Source organism: Nestor notabilis, unplaced genomic scaffold (genome assembly GCF_000696875.1).
Source record: "Nestor notabilis isolate BGI_N333 unplaced genomic scaffold, ASM69687v1 scaffold1084, whole genome shotgun sequence".
NCBI classification, from domain to species: domain Eukaryota; kingdom Metazoa; phylum Chordata; class Aves; order Psittaciformes; family Psittacidae; genus Nestor; species Nestor notabilis.
In genome coordinates this window covers 104,989-129,026 of record NW_009925920.1, presented here as the reverse complement: position 1 = coordinate 129,026, position 24,038 = coordinate 104,989, and the positions used below count along the sequence as shown (strand labels likewise).

At 38.9% G+C, this 24,038-nt stretch overlaps 1 protein-coding gene across 1 annotated transcript in view; it reads right to left on the bottom strand.

Moving 5' to 3' along the window:
• Positions 1-24,038, bottom strand: part of SORCS2 (sortilin-related VPS10 domain containing receptor 2) — a gene marked incomplete at both ends in the record, with an annotated part of 88,280 nt that overhangs the window by 17,195 nt on the left and 47,047 nt on the right. Inside the window, 3 exons of the mRNA XM_010013266.1 lie at positions 10,458-10,565; positions 11,971-12,062; positions 20,696-20,772. Of these exons, the coding sequence (XP_010011568.1) occupies positions 10,458-10,565; positions 11,971-12,062; positions 20,696-20,772 (277 nt within the window). The remainder of the gene's footprint in view (positions 1-10,457; positions 10,566-11,970; positions 12,063-20,695; positions 20,773-24,038) is intronic.

Below are 24,038 nucleotides of genomic sequence, written 5' to 3'. Positions count from 1 at the left end.
ATACGTAGCACAAAGACATGATGGGTCCACAGTCTATATTTTTATTAACACCCATGTGGTCAAATAACAAACACCTAAAATTTGGGAGATACATATGCATGTTATACGCATATTTACACACCCACTAAAAATGAAGAGGGGCAAGGATGACTTACAAGCTGCTTAGAGAATATAACTAATGAAGAAAGATTGAAAGAACTGGGTTTTGCCCTGGAAAAGATGAGAAGTACAACAAAGTGTCTTCAGATGCTTGTTATAGGCTCTTCAAAGAGACCTGGAGGAAGGGCAAAACCCAGGAAGGACAATGATCAATAAACTTAAGATACAGCTGCACAATTCTCTAATTCCTCCTCCTCAGCACTGGTGAGATCACACTTGAGTGCTGTGTCCAGTTCTGGGCTCTTCAGTATGAGAGACATGGACAGACTGGAGGGAGTCCAACAAAAAGGGCCAGGAAGATGATGAAGGAACTGAAGCATCTTTCCTATGACAAAAGGCTGAGAGAGCTGCGGCTGAGAGGCAATGGGCAAAAACTGAAACATGGGAAATTCCCTCTGAACATCAGGAAATCACTTTTTTACTGTGAGGGTGACCAAGCATTGGCACAGGTTACCCACAGAGGTTGTGGAGTCTCCATCCTTGGAGATACTCAAAAGCCATCTGGAAATGGTCCTGGGTGGCTGGCTCTTGGTGGCTCTGCTTGAGCAGGGGGGTTGGAAAAGATCATAGAATCACAAAATCAACTAGGTTGGAAAAGGCCTAGATCAAGTCCACCTGTTGCCCCAGGACTGCCAAGTCCATTACTAAAACCATTAAGGACCTCCTCTACATGTTTTTGAACACTTCCAGGGATGGTCTGTTCCAATGCCTGACAACCCTTTTGGTGAAGAAGTTTTTCCTAATATCCAGTCTAAACCTCCCCTGGTGCAGGTTGAGGCCATTATCTCTTGTCCTGTCACTTGTTACTTGGGAGATCAGCCATCTCCTCCTCCATCCTCCTTTCAGGTAGCTGTAGAGTGATATGACCTCCCCTGAGCCTTCTCTTCTCCAGACTAAACAATCCCAGTTCCCTCAGCTGCTCCTCATCAGATGTGTGCTCCAGAACCTTCACCAGCTTCATTGCCCTTCTCTGGACCTGCTTCAGCACCTCAATGTCTCTCTTGTAGTGAGGGGCCCAGAACTGAACATGGGATTCAAGATGCAGCCTCACCAGTGCTGCGTACAGGGGGATTATTACTTCCCTAGTCCTGCTGGCAGCAGTAATGGCCTCCAGAGAACCCTTCCAACCCCGACCGTGTTGTGGTTCTGTGGTGGTAATGATACAAGATATTGAGGTTGTTTATTATCCCTCACTAGAGCAAGAAATTAGTGAAACATCAGGATTAGAGCTAGAGGTTAGATTAATTTTTGAGACAGTATTGTGCAGTCCCACATCCTATATAAAGTTACAAAACGTATACAAATTACTCTAGAGATTATGCAAATTCTCCTAGAGCAATACGGAAGCTGCATACAAACTATATGTGTATACAGCAAAAGCACTTCTTCAATGGGTGAACTATAAACCTCCCCTCTGTGGATTTTTAGTGAGACAGAAATAACTTTTCTGCCTCTTGGTCCAGCCTGTTTCAAAAAAAATTACTCATTTCCATTAGGGCTGTTCTGATTGTACAGACTGAAAACCATGTTCTGACAGAGCACAGTAACTGCACCACTGGTTCCATCATTCTTTGCCTTAAGTAACAATCCTGAGATTCAAGGAAGTGTACCAGTACAGCCACAAACCCCATGAAAAATGCAGCCATACAGCCTTGTAATTCCTGGGGTAAATTTTCTAAGGAATCCAGCACCTTACATGCATCCTTCTTAGCAAATCGTTTGACAAAAAAGAATTAATGATTATTAATGCTATTGCTGCAGTAAGATGTGTTGCCCTATTGAGGAAAGGGTTTTGCAGGCGCATCAGAAAGGCCCATAACGATATTGCCAAATATCGTTAGAACAAAAAAGAAGTATTTTTCCAAAGTAGAAAAGGTACGCATGTATTAAGTAGGATTCAATGGATTAGACAATAATATGAGCTACAATAAAGCACTGCATAACAGCAATCACAATCTAATTGCTCAGGTGCAAAATATATATGTCCAATAAAATCATATGAATGGAAAAAACTGGAATGGTGCAGTGAGTGTAACTGACGATAAGAAGTTAAATATCAAGATGATAGTAATTCATAAGCTACTAAAACCTTCCTCTGATTAATTATATTTCATTAGAAAGCCATCAAATAAATTCTGTTGAAACTATGAAAGATGATACTGTGATAAATAATTTTTGAAAGAAATTCCAATTACCTTGGAAATTAATTTAGTTTTATTTGCAAGAATTTGTGATTCATAATTTTAACTTCAATGTTTCGGTTGCCATAACAACTTTGTACATTTGTTCCTGGTTCATTTATGAGCACATAATTTTTTAATTTGACTGCATCAGTTGATAGATAAGACAGTTAAATGTAGTTTTTAAGCTAACTCATTTAAACTATTTGCTGGAAGATTGCTAGTTATTTCTGTTCCTGATAAAGCTCATAATCAGAGGGAGCTAATTTAACAGAAATTATATGCAATGATAATCTTTTCCACTAAATTCACACTTCTATTCAATAAAAAAGTACATTATTCAATAGCTGTTCCTAGTTCAGATGCACAGTAGTAGCTGTGTCATCTGCTGCCTGTATCATTTGCAAACAACCTGACTTCAGCTATGCTGGTGCTGATGCTGGAGATCCCAGAGACCTACCAGGTAAACATTCAGCTTCCATGACTTCATTCAGGAGAAATGAGCCTGATTTTGACAACACACTGCTCACCTCAGATGTCACAGCCATAACTTTTTATAGCCTTCCTCTTTTGTCTTTCTGCTGTGTTCTTCAGGACTTTGTTCGTAGGTTTTCACAGCACCAAAACATTCTTTGCCAGAGCAGACGGATTTTAGCTACAGTGTTCTGTACCATGGATCTCATCCCATAAACATTAAGACACACCTTGAGCTGTAATATTATGGTGTTTTACCTCTGAGCTGTTAGCTGTATTATCTCTGGACACAGAGAATGGCTTTAAGCAGCTTGTGTCTGGATCCTCAGAGCAGCACAGCTGAACCTACAACAGTTTTGCTTTACTGATGAGTATCTGACAACACTCAAAGACCTCAGAGTGGCAGGGGGGATCCTGCTGTACTACCCCACCAAGGTCACAAAGACAGAACATGTGCAATTTATTCAGATGTTTAATGCAGCACCTTAAATTGTCCAAGTTTTGCAGCTGTACTGAAGACTAGTGATGACAACTGCGTGATGCACAGCTACTTTTGTTTGAAATCAGATGACTCTCATTCTAGACACGCTGCTTTAATCTCCCAAGTGCTGTGTTGGCTTTTGCTCTCCTCTATATGACTTTGTCAACAACCATGATGTTTGAAACAGCATGCTAGCTGCCCTATTGACACACTGCTAACTTAACGTGTAAGTTGGGGGTGGAACAGGACATCTATTTTTTTGGGAGAGCCTTCAAATGTATAAAACTACTGACCATAAAACCTAGGGTTTGAATCAGGGTCGGTTGAGGACCCTACATACAGGTGTATGGGCAATCTCAATGGCTCTGTGTTACATAACATCTCTAAATTCCTCTGGGCAGCACATAAGCAAGATGTTCAAGTATGTGCAAAAAGGCGGGTACATTAAATTCTTTATGTATCTAAACTTCAACATCCAACAGTGAGTATGCGACCAAGCTGGGAAAGGAAACCAGACTCTCAGAGATGCTAGTTAATTATTTTAACAGCTCTCAGTCTATATCTGGGAAAGTATTTGTTTAAATGGAAGTAGTCACAGAGCTATGAGAAAAAGTGGTATTTAGATCTTGCTCCCCACATAAGTCTTTCTTTTCTGTAGTAAATCATATTATTAGGAAATACAATTGTCAGTGAACTTAATGCATTGTTAAAATACTTTTTAACTGTTACACCTCCCTGATAATTTTTATAACACAGTTGCAATTTCACATTAAAAATTTAATCTATCTCATAGTTTTCTAGATATCAGAGGCCATTTACATTAAAACAGTGGCAACATTCTCAGTTGCCTTTTACATAAGAGTTGTGTATTAGAAGTTTCTTCTCGATTTATGGTGAGCTGAAAGACCCAAGTCCTTTGATTCATTTAGACCTTTACTACAAATGATGACAATATAATTGAAAAAGCAAGTAAATGTCACAATCTTTTTGTTTTGCCTCTTGGAGTTCATATTATTACAGTGCCTTTGAACATACTGCAAGACATATGACCTCCCCATGCCAAAATCTGTAAAGAAATTACCAAGCTGAGGGAGTAAAGTGATGAGGCTGCGGCATGGAAGAACGTGCTTTATCTTTAGGGTAATCACTGCCAACAGGTAGCTTTCTCCTTAAGTCACAGAGGCAGTAACATTAGTAATGACAGTTTCCAAGGGGACATGGGTTTGAAGAGCAGGCTAGCCACGACTAAGTCCTACAGTCCTATTTAAAACCTACCATTTTCAAAATGAAATGACAGATTAATCTTTACAGACGTGCTTTCCTTCTAACAGTTGTCTTTGCTTCCTTTACACCATTGTAAAATTAGTAACAACTAGGTAAGTCAAAATGGTTCATACTAGTAAAATGGATGAAAGTAACATAAGATTCAAGCTGCAGTCTGTTATACATCAAGATTATAATTCAGCATATTTTTCTAATTCCCCAAAAGAACGTAACAGAGGTCACATTTTCAATGGCCTTCCTAAATTGCAACTCCAGAAATGATGAATGCTTCCATGTGCAAAAGGAGACACCTGCCTACATAAAGCAACTGCACATAAAAAGCGCTTGTGTACACAACAGATCATGTGCAAATATGGAGACACTTATGATTTAAGTGCCTTACGCTACAAACTCATGCATATATTTAATGGACTAAAGAGAAGAGTAGAGGGGTTGGGGCTTGGGGTTTTTTTTTTGTTTTGATTTTTTTTTTGTTTGGCTGCCAAAGTGAAAAATGAGGGGAGGAAACAATTTAGTTGAAACTGAACCAAAATACGTTTTTGTATTGTTTCCTACCCCTCCACCCCCAACAACAATTGCCATTCATTCTTTTATGCCCAAACATCTTGGTTTCAGCTCTTGAGGAAAAAGAATGGAAATGAATGCTTAAGCTCTGAGAAGTGCTGGGGAGGACCAGGATGAGCATGTTTCCATTTTATCCAGAAGCTCAGTGGCTCCATGATGTTTGTGAATTATCTCCAACATTTTTTTCCATCTATTTAGTAAATTCCTATCCAAGAGCAAAATTTGGCTATGTAAGCTGTTAGGAAAAAATTGCGGATTTAATGCCTAGCCTGATGTCTTATGCAGAAGTAAATACAAATTGGACAGTGAACAAAATAGATTAAAGAGAAACATATGGTATTGTAGAGGATAACTTCGTTTCATGCAGCTCTCTGCCATCATTTTACTTAAAACCAAGTTAATTTGGGATAATAACAAAATGTTGTAGTTAATTCTTTAGCTAACACTTCCCTCGCAACCCCCAACTCACATATTTAAAAATCAGGTCTCTTTTGTCACAGGTAGGAAATTCTTCATTCAGACTTCAGCTGACAAAGCCAGAGTAACTAGTCTGTGCTCATCTAAATTGTGGCTCCTTCATTTTGAGACCAATATAGTAAATACAGCAAAATGGAATTCAAGACCCCACCCAAAACTAAAATGTTTAAACAATTTTAGTGTTGGTTCAAGTTTCTAATGTTTGCCTGGTTGACATCATTTATTAGAACTAAAGCTAAAAAGGAACTGTCTCACTGAAAGCGAATTTAGAGCATCACACTGTAGAGCCCCAGTGACAGGGGCTCAAGATGACACGAAGACTCTATCTGAATGAAAAAGTTACATGTCACTCTTTTTCTGTCCTTCTCTTTTAAACAGGGACAAGGTAATAAAGATTCTTACAGGACACAGATTCCTAACCTTTCAGTTCCTCATGTTCAAATATGTTTCCAGGTCTGCCCTGAAGATGTACTAAATATAGGCTTTAGCAAGACAATGAAAGTATCATCTTCCCATGCTTCTGAGTATGTTTTGAAAACTATGGAAAGAAATGAAATAAACAAAGCTTTATCCCCTGAACTTCTTTCAAGCAGAGGGAGAGATTGGGGCAGTCCCATGGTCTTGGCTTCAAGACCACAGTTTGGCATTGTCTTGCTTTGCTAACATCTGTGTCCACAGAGATGACAGCAAAAGTAGTTGCCACTAAACAGGCATCTGTACATTTGGATTAGCAGGTACCTAGTTTAGACTGAAATGGAGTAATGAGTTTACTTTTTTGAAGCTTTTTTCACCATTTTCTTCCTGTCTTTCTGTATGTTTCCTCCATCTATTTCCAAACAGATATGTTCCTCATCATGCAGAGTAGAACAACCATTTTGTAACTGAGCAATGCTTCTCAAGCAAGAGATTAACTAGTTGCAAATAAAACCTAGAATTTGCCTTGGCAAATCAGCTATTCTCTTGCATTGTGAGAGAATTACACTTATCTACCATCTATCTACACTTTTTAAGGGTTGCAGTCTGAAAAAGATTGAAGTAAAGAATTCACAACACTGAGAATTACCTCCACCTAGTAAGATTATTCAAACAGGAAAGTGTGCTGCCACATGTGGCACAACAATAAGCCCCACAAACTACATGTAATGTTGACTTTTACTGACGTTGTTAAAGGTGAGGTTGACATTCACAGCAGAATTTACAGCTGCAAAAATCCAGCTGGTTCTCCCTAATATCTAACACCTGTTAATATCATATCCTATCCTGTTTTGAGTAAGTTTAATACTATTTCCTTGCTTCCATTATCACCTAGGAACGCAACAGGAACACAACAACAGACTTTCAAGACAGAAAAACGCACATGCTGTTCAGAGATGTCATGAAGTTCCCAGCAGCATCTTAAGTTGTTACTCTATGAGACCTCAGAAAAAAAATCCCTCTGGAAAAAAATAAGATTACCCATCAGGAAGATTTTGATTTTACTTGACAAAAAGAAAAGCAGTCCTTTTATGCAACCTCTTAGTGGCCTTTTAAAAGGGACCACAGTCTGCCGTACCATGCTTATTGTGCCTAGTGGGTTTACACTGCAATCTAAACAACCCAGACTGGGAAACACTCCCAGAACCTGAAATGTGATTTAGAAGTCATTTTAACAGATTTGAAACTTGCATTATATGAACTACTTCCTCTGAAGAGGAACATCAATATTTCAGACACAGAAAAATTCTTCCTTTTTCCACTGAGTTAGGCCATTGCTCAATCCAGCATTATTAAGTAATTTTTCTCAAACATAACATACTGTTAAGTGTAACAACAGGTTGCAGTAACTTTCATTTGTAAAGAATTTAGAGAAAATAAAGCCTGCTAGACCATGCATTTAAAATATATATGACTTGATGAATATGCATCAATTAGTTGAGAAGATTTCTTAGCAAATCTTACGTTTAGCAATGAATGATGGATTGAATCTCTTCATTTAGAAATGTACTTTTACACAGATCAAGTTTCCTAAACTTTATGAATACTTTATTGCTTATCTTTTCTAACACTTTTAACTAGGTCTGTTTAGAAGTTGATTCTTACACAGAATGAGTTTCCTGAAGTTTTTGAATACTTTACTGCTTAAAACTCCTAAAAATGTTAACTAGGTCTATTGCAGAGCACAACAGGATAAAATACATTTTCCTTGGCATTTAAGTGTACACATATTGAATACTGCAGGGGATTTGGATGAATGATTTAGATTAATGTTGACTGGCAGATGACAACCCAGTTTCATGAAAACTTCCTACAAGTCAACATTTGTTTTTCTCTATTCTGGAGAAAACACAAAACTTTCTCAAATGAGGACTTGAGGGAACCAGTTTCATATTCCCCTGTTTCTTCAGCAAAGCTTACCAGACCACTTCATTTCGGATGTTAGTATAGAACAGGAATTCAAACGGAAGTGCCTAACAAGTCAGGTCAACGTCCCAGTCACCATGCTGGGAATGGGAAGTCTCTCTTACACTCGTTGTTACTAGGTCCCATAACATTTTTCCAGATAATCTTTTTGTAGATTTTTTTTAAAAATGCAAATTAAATACCCTAAATTGATTTTAGTGGAACCAGGATTCTACCCTATGGTCACAGTCACTTTCTGTGCAACTAAAATGTTCTCTGACTCTTCTGTGTGTTTATTCTAGAAGCCTGAAATGCAATAGTGTCTGGTCCATAATTTTGCTGTAGGCTTTTTCAGTTATTACTTTCCCACTTCAGGATTATGCTCTCTCTCCTAATTTATGCAGATTCTGACATTGCACTCTTTATTCAAAGTTCTTATTCAAACAAACTCCACGTGAAAGGGAGAAAACAAAATTCCTGTACAAGTAAGAAATGTCAGACTAGGTCCTTAGTAATGGATTTAGAGATTCCTCAGGGTGAAAGACACTAATTTATTTCCATTACAGTACACAAGTTCATCTTACCATCTTCTACACAGAAGAAGTAACACTTTTTAGCTAATAAAATGGAAAAGATGGCACAGTTGATTTTTTTTTTCCCAGGAGTGTATCAGTGGATGACATTTCTGAAAAGCAGCAAATCACTATAGATTAAGTCATGCACAGCAACTCAGTACGAGCATGAAGTTTTGTGAGGAAATGACCTAAGCCAGACAGAATGACAAAAGGTCTTGATTTAAAGTCAGACAGAGCACCATTAGGCTGACAACATCACCCTGAAGGTAAAACACAATCAAAGGCAGTAGGAGAGACAAGGAAGACACAATGCAACATGGAAACACATACTGCAGGTTTACTCCTCTCATTATCTTTATAGTCTGATAGGAATGCTGCAAGTCTTTCAGGGCCAGTCTGTGACACTACGTGTATGACATCCTCCAAATTCAGTAGAATTGGATGCAAAGTAAGTTCCTACAGTGCTGTCATTGAGATGCTAGAGTCAGACTGCCCTTAGAAACGCAGAAGACAGAGGATGCTTTTTTTGTCAATCTAGGCTCATGTACAAAATCTACATACAGTTTTATATATTTCAGATGGATGATTTCAAAAAAGAATCACATTTTATAAGAGCTCTTTAACCCATTCACCCAGTTATTTAAATACATCTTCACAAAATCACTGCTTTTAATGATACTTAATAAGAAAAAAAAAAAAAAAACAACAAACAAACAAACCCCAAAGCATATATTCATCAAACCAGTATGAATTTTATCTGCCAATAAGTATAGTTTAGGATAAGCTTTTGGTTCTTCTACTTCTACTGAAATTAATGGAAATCCTTCATTCAGAGGCTTGAGTATCTCTGCATAGAATATATTATACCATAAAAACTCTGTACTTGAGAGGAGAGCATGGCGGGATAATACTCTTCTTCTCAGTGTATGTATATATGTGTATAATGGAGGACAAACGGAAAAGTGGAGGATAAATGGAAAAGAGGAAAAGTAAAAAGGAAAAAGGGAAAGGAAAGAAAAGGCAGGAGGAAGGAAGGAAGAGTGAAAGGGAGGACCAAATTCACCTCTGTGCAGCATAGCATTATAAACTTGGTGCAATGCTTTTAAGTACATTGGTAGGATTTCCGTTCTGCTGAGGATCCTTTACACAGCTTCATGCTGGGTTATTTTTTTTTTTTTCCCTGAGGAAAACGCTACTGGTACATGTCAAAGGCAGCTCTATTTGTAACTCTTAGAACACAAAGCATGTCATGAACACACTGAGCTCCAACATAAAGGATTGCTCCAACATTAAGGATCACACAAGCTGTTCTGATAGGAGCACACACAACAATCGGCATCTCTCTGAGTGCATCCCACTTCCCTGCTGCAGGTAATGTTTTTTGACTTTTTCCCTAACTGGACAAGTGTGTTTCGCTCTCAGACACTTCTAAAATATTAGCATTTATCCTACAGATGAAGCAAAACCTGCAGCCCAGACCCAGATGTCCCCAGCCATTTGGAAGAGGTTAGATAATCAGGGGCCTGAGTTGCAGAATTTGGTTATTTGTAACTCTATTCACAGAGTTTGTCTCAGTCACTGCACAGAATAAAAACGTGTAGTTGTTATCAGTGTTTGGTTATGCAAAGTATTGCAATGCTAGTTACCAGGACAACAATACAGTTGTGTACACCATGAAGACAACAGATATTTAACATTTTTGAAGTCTGTTTGAGAATCTGTAGAGAAGAGAAAAAAGATTGGACATCAGTGTAAGAGTCTGTGTGTCTGTAAGAAGCAAAAGCCAGTGACTCAAGCACCATCTCAAACACCCACAGCTTAAAATATGCTCAACCGCGCAAGCAGAGAGCACCCTGAAAAAAGGAGATGAAACCAGAAACTTACGTCATGACCAGTGTCTCATCTCCAGGTTCACTAAGTAATCCATCTACAAAGACTGACGTGCTAGTAAAGTTATGTGTACTCCAAGTCTGGCCTTCATCTATGCTGAACCTGTAAAAAAGCAGAAATGGTTTGCATTTACAACTATTACTATACATAACAGAATTCATTTATTCAAACAAAAAAAATCTACTACTAAAGCCCAGAATTTATGATCACCAAAATACAATATGCCTAGACAGTATATCATATTAATGTGATCTTTTCTCAGAAACATATCCAGGGGCTCCCATCTTTATTAGAAGGTGTATAATAAATTTGCCACAACAATGAAAATTCTCAGGCACATAAAACCTGAGGTCTGTCAACAAACTATTTTGCTGCCTTGTAGGTTCAAGAAGTTAATTTACACTTCATTCTTTCTAGTAGTCTCTGAGCTAGAGACCTGTGAAGCAGAGGTCAGTGAAACATGAGACAAAATAGCCCAGTTGCTAAAACACGTGTAACTGCAGGCACCAAGATGATGGCCCTTCACAGCTGCTATCATCCGCTTCAAAATTTGCAAAAGATGCTGATGAATCAGCAAAACATACTGTAAATTCTCTGTGCACCCAGAATCTATGAATCAAAGTATCTTTTCTTCTGTACATCTCCTCCAGGTCTTTTGGATAGTTAATGATGGCTTTATGCTAGCTAACCAAGTACATAGCCTAAGTCCTCCTAGTGAATACATGATTACACAAAAATTAACCTAGTCAGAAGAGATGAAGATATTTTAGGGATTTTATGACAAAGACAATAGTTTTGTACACCATTACATAAGGTTACCATGTTTTGCTTCACTATCATGCAGTTTAAAACATGATATTTTATAAAAAATGCTTTGCAGCAAATCCTTCATGCCAAACAAGTTAAGAAAGCTATTTGCTGCATTATCACTGTATGACAGGATCTGTGCATACCACAGTTAATTTGCACAAAAATATCTCAGATGAACCGGGCTACTTGCACATCATGTGTGCATAAATCTTTTCTCCCTTGGCTTCCAAAGACTACATTATATTCCTCTTGACAAAGTAACTCAGGGCTATTCTTCAAGTCTTCACTACTGTGGCCATTAGATGAGACAAAGCTTTATTACAGTATGAATGGACAAAATTCATACTGTAATATGAATCATAGGTTGAGCAGCATTGCCCTACATTGCTCGTGCAAACCAGCAGCAGATAACAATCATGCTGAACATCGTTTGTATTGTAGAGTTCCAAGAGAGCCTTTTAAGCAAAAATGCCTACACTGATGCAAGAAAAATTTATGGTGATTAATGACCTTCAGCACCACGAAGTAATCTTTAAGAAAACATCAACTTATATTTTGTTGACTTAATGAACGTTAAATTAAGGTCACTCCACCTTTGTTTCATACATGATAACATTGAAATGCTCATCTTAAATTATGAACTTTGCCTGAGGTATTGAATACACAATAGCTCTACTCTAATTGACTGTAGGATTACTTGAGTATTTTCAGAGGGATAGAGGTGTCTTTGATGGCCACAATAACTCCACCATGGTCCAGGTACAAGATGTGGTGCTCTTCTTCAAAGACCTACACATTAAACAAAAAAAAAGCCAGCTAAGCAAATGTACAAAACAGCAGAAATAAAATGCATGAGCAAACCAGGATTAAAAGACTTATATGCTTTATAATGTCTGCACTTCAAATCAAAAAGGACATAAAAGTCAGTTTAACTCTTATATTTGTCCCAGCTGTAAAAGAAAAGAAAGGTAAGCAGGTGAATCAGAAAATGTTCAGGTTCAAATCACAGTCAGATTAAACTGTCTAAAGTGATTTTAGCCCAAGCTTATATTTCTCACAGTATGCATTCTGCATTCCTTCCTGTTATATATCACCAAGTGACCTATCACCTTACTTTGTTATTTGCCATATTCTATGTATCTTGCAGAATAAAATGCTTTGTAGTCTAATTCTAAGAAAAATAGGAAAAGTACGGCTGTCTGTGACTTTCTCACATGCTCTCCAGACTCTACAGAATTGGTGCAAGAATGTTTTCTGCATTTCCAGTATCAATGATTTGTTTAAATTGAAACTTTATGTGATCTCACACAGAGGCTGCTCTGAGTTCTGAACCAAAATAACTGTAATATTGATTTAATTGTATAAAGGATTCAAATTTCCTAAATTATTTTCATTCACTTTCTGGAAGTCATCAGCAGCACTAAAAGAAGTGAACAGGTACATATCTTCCCTTTTTTTACACGTGAGATCTGTTTTAAGACAGGTTTCACTCATGTTGTTAATCTGTGAAAGTTCAATTAACGTAAGAGCAGGTGATAAAGCAGGAGTTACTACACACACTTACCAGTTAATAGATACACAGCCTCCTACATGCTTTGACAAAGCAAAGGTGAAAAGCACAAATGTTTTACTTTGCCTTGTGAATCAAAAAATATTAACAATACTAAATGCTTCTTTTTTTTAGCAATACTAAATGCTACATTTAGAGGACTGAACTGGAGGGAGGGGAAGTACCTTACAGCACATTCACAATTACTTCAAAATAGCAAGCATTTAATTTGAGAATTCAATCTTCCTCTCATCTAATAAGAGCATATTTTATGGGAATCCTAGGGCTTCAAGTGTCTGATCAGTTTTCAAATGTTGCCAGTTTACAGGCAAAACCCTGATATGAGGCATTTACAGTCCTATCTACTTGTTCCACACAGCTGCATATTTCAGAAGAGAATTCAGTAAAGGACAGACATTAATTTTAGATGCACTTCAAAAGGATGAGATCAGCTGGAGTCAGATAAGCAAGCAGAGTTTTGATCCTCCTCTAAACTCTGTTTGAACTTTTGCTCAAATCAAAATGAAACAGAATATGCTGGGACACGAAATCTCCAAATGCTTAACCATCATACTGAAGATAAAGGAAGCTGGTATTTGCATCACTTCAGCCAAATTAGGTTTTCCCATGCACCATTTTAGTGCCCCAGCTTTAGCACACTATAAAGCCCAGCTGACGCATTACAGGCACATTAATGCCACCTTTATATCATGCTCTTCTTGCAAACATTTTATAACAAAAATGTATGAAATTCCTTATGAAAGCAACTTTTCATCTTCAGTACGTTGAAAAGAACTATTTCATGCACAAAAGTAAATATATATCTCTACTTTCTGGAAACAAAACCAAGATAAACAGTTTGCAAAAGATTAAGGTGGATGTGATCCCAGTGTCAGAGTTGAAGTTCAAACCCAGGAATATGAGATATGTGTGCTCGCAGTCAGCCACAAATTCTGATAAATGTCTCTCCTCTAACTAAAGTCAGGTAATAAATTTATTATGATCCTTACTAGTAGCCATCCTCTACAGAACTAGATTTTTATAACCTATTTCTACAGGGTTATTTCTGTGATTTTTTGTGCATGGTATGTGCTTTATAATCATAATGTCAACTTCTTTTCTCTCCCTCTCCTCTCTCTGCTCTAAGTGGGGTTTTTTTCTGTGTCTGTACTAACAACTTCAGCAGCTATTTCAGGCCAGAATATCTGTTGGGAGTAATCAGGAGAATTCCATGAAATCAATGAAAACACATTTAAATGATGCTGGAGAAATGTAGGCTACACAATTTTAATCTGATATACACAAGTTTCAAAAGAAACCAAAAATTCCCAAAGTCACTTGCTCTTCTCATCAAGTGATATCCAATTCTAAATTCAAATCTGGAAGCAGTTTTTCTACACAGAATTAGCCAGTTGGACCTCCCCATAGTGAGAGGCTGGGGCTGCAGTCTTTCCTGTTGTGTGTAAAAGTGTCACCACCCATCTCTTAAGATATCTGCAGGAAAGTATTCTTGCTTAAACAAATATTTTCCAAACTGCTTTGATACAAAGAAATTTGACACAGAAAAATGATATTCCAACAAACCAAGCATTGGACTAAAGCACCAGAGATCTAGATTTAGTTCCTAGACATATAACCGTTTCTGTAAAACCTTATTAGCTTAATTGATCATTTTGTTGCTATACTAGCTACTTTGGAGGCAGATCACATATGAAAGGGTTTTTCTTGGTGATTTTCTCCTTTTATTTAATCCATTTCTTTTGGAAGCCAGACCTTTCTCTTTCCTTTTTTACCCTATTTCAAGCAAAGCATTCTAGCACATGCTGTTGACATCGCAATGGCAACCATAACTGTGAACAGAAATATTTTTTTCTAAGAATAAATAAAACACACTCAATGTAAACACAAGATCATCCTTAGCATTTGGCAAAGTAGCATAAATATTTTAAAACTCAAGACTGAAAAAACAGGCCCCTTAGGAGGAAAAAAAAAGGTCTAAAACCTGTATGGTCTGGAATCATGTACATAGGGTAGCCCATTTTTCCCAGATACAAGATCTATTTATCTATCTCAGTATTATGTTCATTAATGCATTTTATGATATTGTTTTCCTGGTATAATAGACAGAGAAGTCTTCAAAAGATACATATCTGTCCCATGAGTGAGGCTACTTCCTAGGCTACTTCTTTGTGGTTCACTTGGCATTGCTAGGTTAATGGTTGGACTTGATGATCTTAAAATGTCTTTTCCAACCTAAATGATTCTAGATTTAGATTCTTTTCCAACCTAAATGATTCATGATAATGTCAAGGTGAGATTCCCTTCTCCTATCCATACAGTAGCCAGATCACTACTTGCCAATCAGCTCCTAAACTGCTGCTATTTACAGCGCACAGTATGTACAATATGCAGTCAAAAATCTCAGTTTTCCTCAAACGGCATGCAGTGGAGTGATGTTTCCAAGAGATACCAACAAGCGCCTCAGGCATCATGTAACAGAAGGGCAGAAGAAAAAACTAGAGTCAGCCCAAGTTGGATTATGGCTACTTATAATCACAATCCTTGTTTTTACTTTTTTTGTGAGCCAGCACAGGCAGTAACCACAAAACCATGGATGACAAGCAAAGAGTTGATCTGTCTTTGTTACGTCGCCAACTGGGGCAATCCCTGAAGCGGCACCCGGACAGAAGCACACAAGCAGGCACTGCATTGCTTGATCCATGCTAGACGATCACTGTACCTGCTGTTTTCACCTGACTTTCAGGGATTCACACAGGTGTAATTTACCACTGTGCTTTGATCTTTCCCACAGCAACACAGGAATCCCAAGCATGTTTGATAGGGTGCCTCTCAGTCTGTCACAGGCCTATGTTATCTAAACACAGATGTTCTACTTGCCCAACACACAAGGCCACAATATCACACAATTAGTATGATATATATGTTTTTTGACACCCCAGCTGCAAGCCACTTGAATGCATCTTGCCAATCTTCTGTTATTTTCCCACGCTTTTCCACTTATCACCAGTAGTTACTCAATTTCTCAAAACTCTCATTTGGACATTTTTATTTCTACCTGTAAACACTGTCCTATCCTGGTTAAGTCTTCCTGAACTCTCATATGACCTTACCATATGCAAGCTATGGAAATACAGGTTCAGTTGAAATCATTTAAGTGTATACACCTGCTTGAGAAATTACAGAAGGAAAATGATCAGTAGATCATTGTTAAATTGAGAATGTGATACAAATTCAGGAACTGAGTGACTGGTCCCAGTAACTGAATGAATCAGAAACTGAATCTTAGCCAACAGTGTGATCCTAGTGCACGGAAGAGAAATCTGAAATGAGATACCAGTAATGTCAAGACATCAAGGGCAGTCATTTCGTTCTGGTTAGTACCATTAAAAATTGTAATTCTGCAACCAGTTTTACCATGGTTCAGGAGAGGGACATCATATTAGATAGTCCAACCAATGAGCAACAAAAGGGAAAGAACTTTTAGAAATTTTATCCATTAGGAAAATTGGGGGATTTGAGTTTGTTCCTTTTCTAAGGGGAAACCCCCTGTACTCTGGGTAGACATGATAATGACCTTTCAACATCTGAAAAATTATTCAAAGCTGACGGGAAAGCCACTCCACTCTAAAGACAAGAAGAAATCAACTTATCTTTCAGAATTTGTGAAACTGCAAGAACAACAGGAAAGAACGAGGTCATCGTGTTAAATATAAGAAAAAAACTATGCAGAATGGTGAAACACTGTGTAGCCAGACTGCAGAATCTCCTACAGTGAAGGATTAACAAACAGGTCTGGCAAACCTCTGTTAGAGATGTTCCTAGTATGTTTTATGTTTTCTCAGAGCACACGGTTGACTCACATGATCTTTGACCTTCCTCCCAGTCTTATAATCCTATGAACCAATGCTGCTATTATTTTATGCAAGCTTTTAGTCAATTCCTTGAACTTCCTCTTCTCCAAAGTATTTTATATTTACTTTTCTGCATTGCTCTGTCACTCTATACAAGCACAGACTGCTCCTTTTCTAGCCTGTAGGCAGCCCTGCAACATCATGTGTGGCATGTGAGAAAGGTGACAGGCACTCACTAATGACAACTGCAGTTTCCAAGTCAATGACTTGCACCAACACGAAGACTTGTGCCAAAACATGAGCTTTGCTCTGCTTTTCCCAGCTCATGTGACCTGTAATTTACTGTCTAAATAATTTCCATATCATCAACCTCCTCTTTTGTTGCATGAACTCCAACAGAGAAAGGAAATGTACCACTGTCCTCTGGAAGAACTGTTTGATCATGAACTGTGAGGATGTAAAACACATACAACAATCTACATTTTCATTCTGATCACAAATATTAAGATTGAGTAAGCTCTTTCAAAGGCTTCATAGCAGTTTTAATTAAAATAAAGCTAGCAATGGTGTTTTTCATTTTGAATGTCATAATGAGGGATCAGTTTATGGTTTGTTTTACAGCATGAATAGTCATCTTAAGGTCAAGTTTCATCACATATCATTTGCCCAAGCGTCTCACAAATAAAAAGCAGCAAGACTATGAATTTGATTCCTTTCACTCTTTTATTCTTATTTTTCACCCCAGAAAAACTATAGAACTTTGGCAAATGGTGACGATAAATTATTAGAGAGGCCTCTGTGAAGTATTAGACAACACAGTACCCTCTGTAAATCCTAGAAGGCTTTTTCATTTAAACACCTATTTATCATATGCTAGATTTCAAGAAGGAATTTGGCATAAAATTTTATCTTTCAAACCACAAAGGACATTATCATGACAAAAATAATATATTTCTTTCAAAAAGTCCTTCTGTGCAGTATTAATCACACCCTACGACAGCAACATAAGAAACTGTCTGTATTTTCCTCTTTTAACCTCAAACTCCCCAAGCTCAGTAACGCTAGTGGGAACATTTTCACACTTAGTTGTTCTCAGAAAATAATACACCTTAATTTTAGTTCAGCTGAACAGTAAACCACTACTTTAACTGAAATGAAATGACTTTTGACACACTTTGAGGGTGTTTTGTTTTTTTTCTCCTGGATATACATTATAAATAGACTCCAGATCATATTGTGCATTACTGCTATATACACAAAGAAAGAAAATATCCCTGTGATTAAGCATTGCTGAGTGTATTGGATTTGCATGGATTTGCACTGCAGGGGTGGCTTCTGTGAGAAGCTGCTAGAAGCTTCCCCTATGTCCAATAAAGCCAGTGCAGCCAGCTCAAACTCACCGCTGGCCAAAGCCAAGCCCACCAGTGACAGTGGTGGCATCTCTGGGATAATGTATTTAAGAAGGAGAAAAGTTATTACACAGGAGCAACTGCAGCTGGAGAGTGGAGTGAGAATACGTGCGAAACAGCCCTGCAGACACCAAGGTCAGTGTAGAAGGAGGGGAGGAGGTGCTCCAGGTTCCGGAGCAGAGATTCCCTTGCAGCCCATGGTGCAGCCCATGGTGAGGCAGGCTGTGCCCCTCCAGCCCATGGAGGTCCATGGAGAGCAGGTACTCACCTGCAGCCCATGGAAGACCCCAAACCAGAGCAGGGGGATGCCCAAAGGAGGCTGTGACCCTTTGGGAAGCCCATGCTGGAGCAGGCTCCTCGCAGGACCTGTGGCCCAGGGGGGAGAGGAGCCCACACTGGAGCAGGTTTGCTGCAGAACTTGTGACCCTGCAGGGGACCCACACCGGAGCCATGTGTTCCTGAAGTTTGCACCCCATGAGGGAACCCACACTGGAGCAGTTCATGAAGCCTATGGGGAGGGCTCACATTGGAGAGGTTCATGAAGGACTGCTTCCTGTGGGAGGGACCCTCCGGTGGAGCACGGGAAGACTGTGAAGAATCCTCCCCTGAAGAGGAAGGAGCAGCAGCTACAATGTGGGATGAATTGACCACAACCTCTATTCCCTGTTCCCCTGCACCACTGTTTGGAGGAAGTAGAGAAAATCAGGAGTGAAGCTGAGCCTGGGAAGAAGGGAGGGGTGGGGGGAAGTTGTTTTAAGATTTGATTTTATTTCTCATTATCCTACTGTGATTTGACTGGTAATAAATTAATTTCCCCAGGTTGAGTCTGTTTTGCCCATGATGGTAACTGGTGAGTGATCTCTCCCTGTCCTTCTTGACCCACAAGCTTTTCATTGTATTTCCTTTCCCCTGTCCAGTTGAGGAAAGGAGCAATAGAGCAGCTTTGCTGGGAACCCAGCATGCAGCCAGGGTCAAACCATTACACTGAAACAGAGCAATTTAGGAAAAAATACATAATAAAGGTGCAGTGCTTAAATTGACAGTAGGCATTGGAAGCAAAGGACATCCAGAATTCAAATGGCATTACAGCTACTACACGACTGTTCTATTTTTCATACTTTGGTATTTGTAGTCCCACAATTGTTTAACTCGTACTACAGAACATTCAAAAGTTTTGGGTCTTTTTGTATATCTATTTTTTCACTTTCTCAGGTTCACTGAAGAACAAAGTTTAAGCTTAAATACCAGTTTTCAGACTTTACACCTAAACCATGTCTTTTAGCTTGGAATATTTGTACTGTAAGATCTAGCCTAAGTCCACTTCATTATTAGCATAGGAAGATTACTTAAATTATCAAAAACCTAAGCAGAACCTATGGTGGGTTTTTTTTAGGAAAAATACTTATAAGGTCTTTAAAGAGACCAAAATTTTTGAATTTCAACAGAATCTGAAGCCCAACCAATTTGAGTCTTTGGCCGCACGCAAGGACTTGTGGTCAGCGATTCAATGTCCACTTGGAGACCAGTAACAAGTGGTGTCCCTCAGGGATCGGTGTTGGGACCTGAGTTGTTCAGTATCTTTGTCGGTGACATGGACAATGGAATTGAGTGCGCCCTCAGCAAGTTTTCCAACGACACCAAGCTGTGTGGCTCGGTTGATACGCTGGAGGGAAGGGATGGGATCCAGAGGGACCTGGACACGCTTGTGAGGTGGGCTGATGCCAACCTCATCAAGTTTAACCAAGCCAAGTGCAAGGTCCTACACCTGGGTCGGCACAACCCCAGGCACAGCTCCAGGCTGGGCGGAGAAGAGATTCAGAGCAGCGCTGCGGAGAAGGACTTGGGGGTGGTGGTGCATGAGAAGCTTGACATGAGCCCGCTTCAGTGTGCGCTTGCAGCCCAGAAAGCCAACCGTGTCCTGGGCTGCATCAGAAGAAGCAGGTCAAAGGAGGTGATCCTGCCCCTCTACTCTGCTCTTGTACACCAGTTCTGTTGTCCTCAACATAAAGAGGACATGGAGCTGTTGGAGCAAGTCCAGAGGAGGGCCATGAGAATGATAAGAGGACTGGAGCACCTCCCGTATGACGACAGGCTGAGGAAGTCGGGGCTGTTCAGCCTGGAGAAGAGAAGACTGCGTGGAGACCTTATAGCAGCCTTCCAATATCTGAAGGGGGCCTACAAGGATGCTGAGGAGGGACTCTTCATTAGGTACTCTAGTGGTAGAACAAGGGGTAATGGCTTTAAACTTCAACAGGGGAAGTTTAGATTAGATCTAAGGAAGAAGTTCTTCACAGTGAGGGCACTGGAATAGGATGCCCAAAGAAGTTGTGAATGCTCCAACCCTGGCAGTGTTCAAGGCCAGGTTGAACAGAGCCTTGGGTGACACAGTTTAGTGTGTTAAGGTCCTTTCCAACCCAAACCATTCTATGATTCTATGAAATATCTCTCCCAGTTTCCAAGCAAAACGGAGATAACAATAGCCACCTCCCTCAAAAAAGTGGGCATGAAAACATTAAGTAAGCATTATAAAATTCATCACATTTGATACATTAAAATTATTTCCAGGTGCCTTTGATGGTTTGTGTTTCCTACCTGACGCCACGTGTTCCCACAGTCAGACGTTATATACATTTCTTCTTTATACTCAACCAGCTGGGAGCCCAGGTTACCTGTCACGAAACAGGAGGAAAGAAGGGTTGAATCCATATGAGCAAGAGTCCTGACACCAGCCAGAGTGAGAAGTTTCCACGTCAGAGCAAGAACTAAACTCAGATGATCAACAGGCTTACATAATTTCTGGCAGCACCAGATACATCCTTTTAAAAATATAGGTATACTTTTAAATTCTTTTACAGGCTTAATTCTAATACTGAAACACAAAGGCCAAAGCAAGATTTCAGTTGTGCTGCTGCACACAGAAAAATTATTATGAAGAAACATGTATTTAAGATGCATGTCTGAAACGCCCATAAACGCAGAAGCCATGACTTAACCTTAATCACATTCTGTAAAATTATTAAACTTGAACTTCAATTGTTAAAATAAAGAATAATTTATCTGCAAGACTTTATGAAGTGGTAGCAAAATCTACAATCTGGAGAAATAACACTGAAAAGAGGGGCTTGGGAGGGGTTGAACAAGAATGTAAATGTAAAAGAATAAAAAGCAGAATTACTTGATTTACCTAAATATTAATAGGAAGCTAGTGAATATTTTGACATAAAGCACTGAGGAGCAGCAGATTGCTGCAAAGCAAACAAAAGTGTCAAAACAAACCTGTGGAAGCTGATCTTAGTGGATGCAATCCCAAATACTGAGATCTCCATCTCAAATAGCAAACTATTAAACCACCAGGCAGTTTACAGTGTTCTAGGGGAGACGCAATCATAGCACAGTATTCCTTCTAAATGATACCCTCCAGGGGATTCGGACTTAAATATATGGTTTGCATGTTTTTACAGTAGAAATAAGATAAAAGTTATCAGATCCTCTTAAGCAGAAGAGATGAGGAAAGAAAACCCCTTGAGATTAGGATAGCAGTATGAAATTTCACTGGCGTGTTATATAAATAGCTAGTTTTAACCACCAAAACAGATCTGTTGTGCAGTGTGCTCACTAGTGATGAAAGGTTTATGAGAAGAATGACAGTGACACGGTCCAAAACACATGCTCTATTTGGACCATCTAGATTGCATGTGCTCTACTGTTTAATGGTATAACTCTACATTTTTTTGACCCTAAATACAGCCTAGACAGGATTAGGATATTTATTTTGAATGACAAAATTTATAGAAGTCAGTTAGTTTCTTTCAGCTGTATCTAACATTTCAGAAGATGCCACTGCCCCTTATTGGGTCTTCTTCTTTCATCTGCCACGTCATTTTGAAAATAAGACCCTGTTCCTGTATGTAATGAAAAGATTTAATAAGATCAGTACAGTATGGATGAAGTGGACTGAACACCTACTTAAGAACCAGGCTCATACGGATAAAGTGTTCAAGGCCAGGTTGGATGGAGTCTTGAGTGACATGGTCTAGTGTGAGGTGTCCCTGCCCCTGGCAGGGGTGGTTGGAGCTAGATGATCATAAGATCCTTTCCAACCCAACCCATTCTATGATTCTAAAGCAGTTGTAATATTAAAAATGTGCCAAACCCAGCTAAGATTCAAAGTGCAGGCATGACCCTCATGGCTACTACTGGAGGTGACAAGTTGTGCCAAGCAGGAAGGAAACAGGTAGCTGTGGAGTGAACAGCGCCTATTCTTTCCCTGTAAACATCTTCATCTTTGAAAAACAGCCCACCCCTAAGTCAGCACCGAGGCTGCTAAGTCAGCACCTTCCCACTGCCGAACTAGTGGGAAGGTGAAAGCGTATGTGCTCGCCTGGCAGACATGTGCTCTCACCTTCCCACTGCCTTGGCCCGTGCTGCCAGGGTAGCAGGGCCATCACAGAGCTTCACAGAAGGCCTATCGTTTTTCCATAAGGTTGCCTAGCTTTAAGAAACAAAGTTTCTAGTGATGTCAGCAATCAAAATGAAATATCTGTGAGAAATGGCAAAAAGGTAGAACCACATAATCAGTGTTAAGGACAAAGGACCATAGGCCTAACAAAAGGTTCAATGTTTTTAAAAAACAGATTAAACTTTTGGGTTTATTCTACCCAGTAGTCCTTTGAAAATGACATATTTTGGTTTTAGTCATGTTGTATTCATTTAAGCAGATGTTCCAACGATTAAACATGATTAAGCAGCGAATATTACCTAATGAGACAGTTCCAAAATGAATGTTACACACCTGAATTCTGTTGTATTTTCTCCCCAAATACAGGTTTATTTACATCTATTTGATTAATGGCCATTTTGAACTTATCACTTTGAATCTTAAAAACCCATGTGAGCAAAAATCAGCAAAAATGATCTTATTTTCCTGCGTCTCTCAGATCTCATGAGGAAGTAGGACCAGATCCCATCAGCTTGGTATAACAAACATTAATCTGCTCCCTAGAAAGAGCTGTGAATAAGAAATCACATTCTCAGGACTGAAGAAAGGTAAAGGATATTTGATCTGCTCTTTATACAAAACATTTATTTTGGTATTCTTACTTTCCTCTGTATAACTTTTACTGGTATATGTTTCTGCAGTTACTTACAGAACTTCTTCTTTGGGATACCAAAGGGTAGAAATACTTACTTGCTCTCAGTCTACACCCTTTTTTATACAGATACCTTTTAAGAAGGCATTGTTAGTTTTGCTCCTGGATAAATGCTGTTTATTCTACCTCTTTTCACCGCTTACAGAAATCTACTTGCATGAAAAGGCCTTTATTTTGAGAATTGCTATAGATTTGCACTTTAAAAAGTGCAGTGGTAAATTGCTTAGCTAATGGAGAATCGGTCTCTAAACTAAAAGCATCGAGTTGTGCTTCATTAGAAAGCCTTTTATATCCAGCTGATATGGTAATGACTGAAAGATACCAGCAACGGCTTTGTAGTTGCAGCTCTGTAACAAGACAGACATGACTTCTAGTTTTGGTTTTACCTTTATTGCTTTTTCTTGATAAATGAGCAAAAGGAGTTGGTGGACTCAGTTATAATTGCAGAGAAATGCTATTCTCTTCCAAAACCACAACTGATAGCAAACTTGGCATAAAGGCTGGTATACTGACTTGGGAAAAAGGACTTCACTGCTCTTTGAACTTTGAAAGTAGTCCATCCCTGGGCGAAGGATGAAAACCCAGAAGTGGTGCATGCAGGATCTTCTGATTGCTGACTTAATGTTCTGTGCCTTAATAAAGGCTATAATTTCCATTACCAGATTTTGAAGGAGACCCTACTACATTACATAGTTTTGTAAACTTTCTGAAGTCAAGTCTTCAAGTACGCAAGAAAACCCTGTCGGTACAAGAGAATAAAACTTTTCAGGGAGTTGTTTGCTATG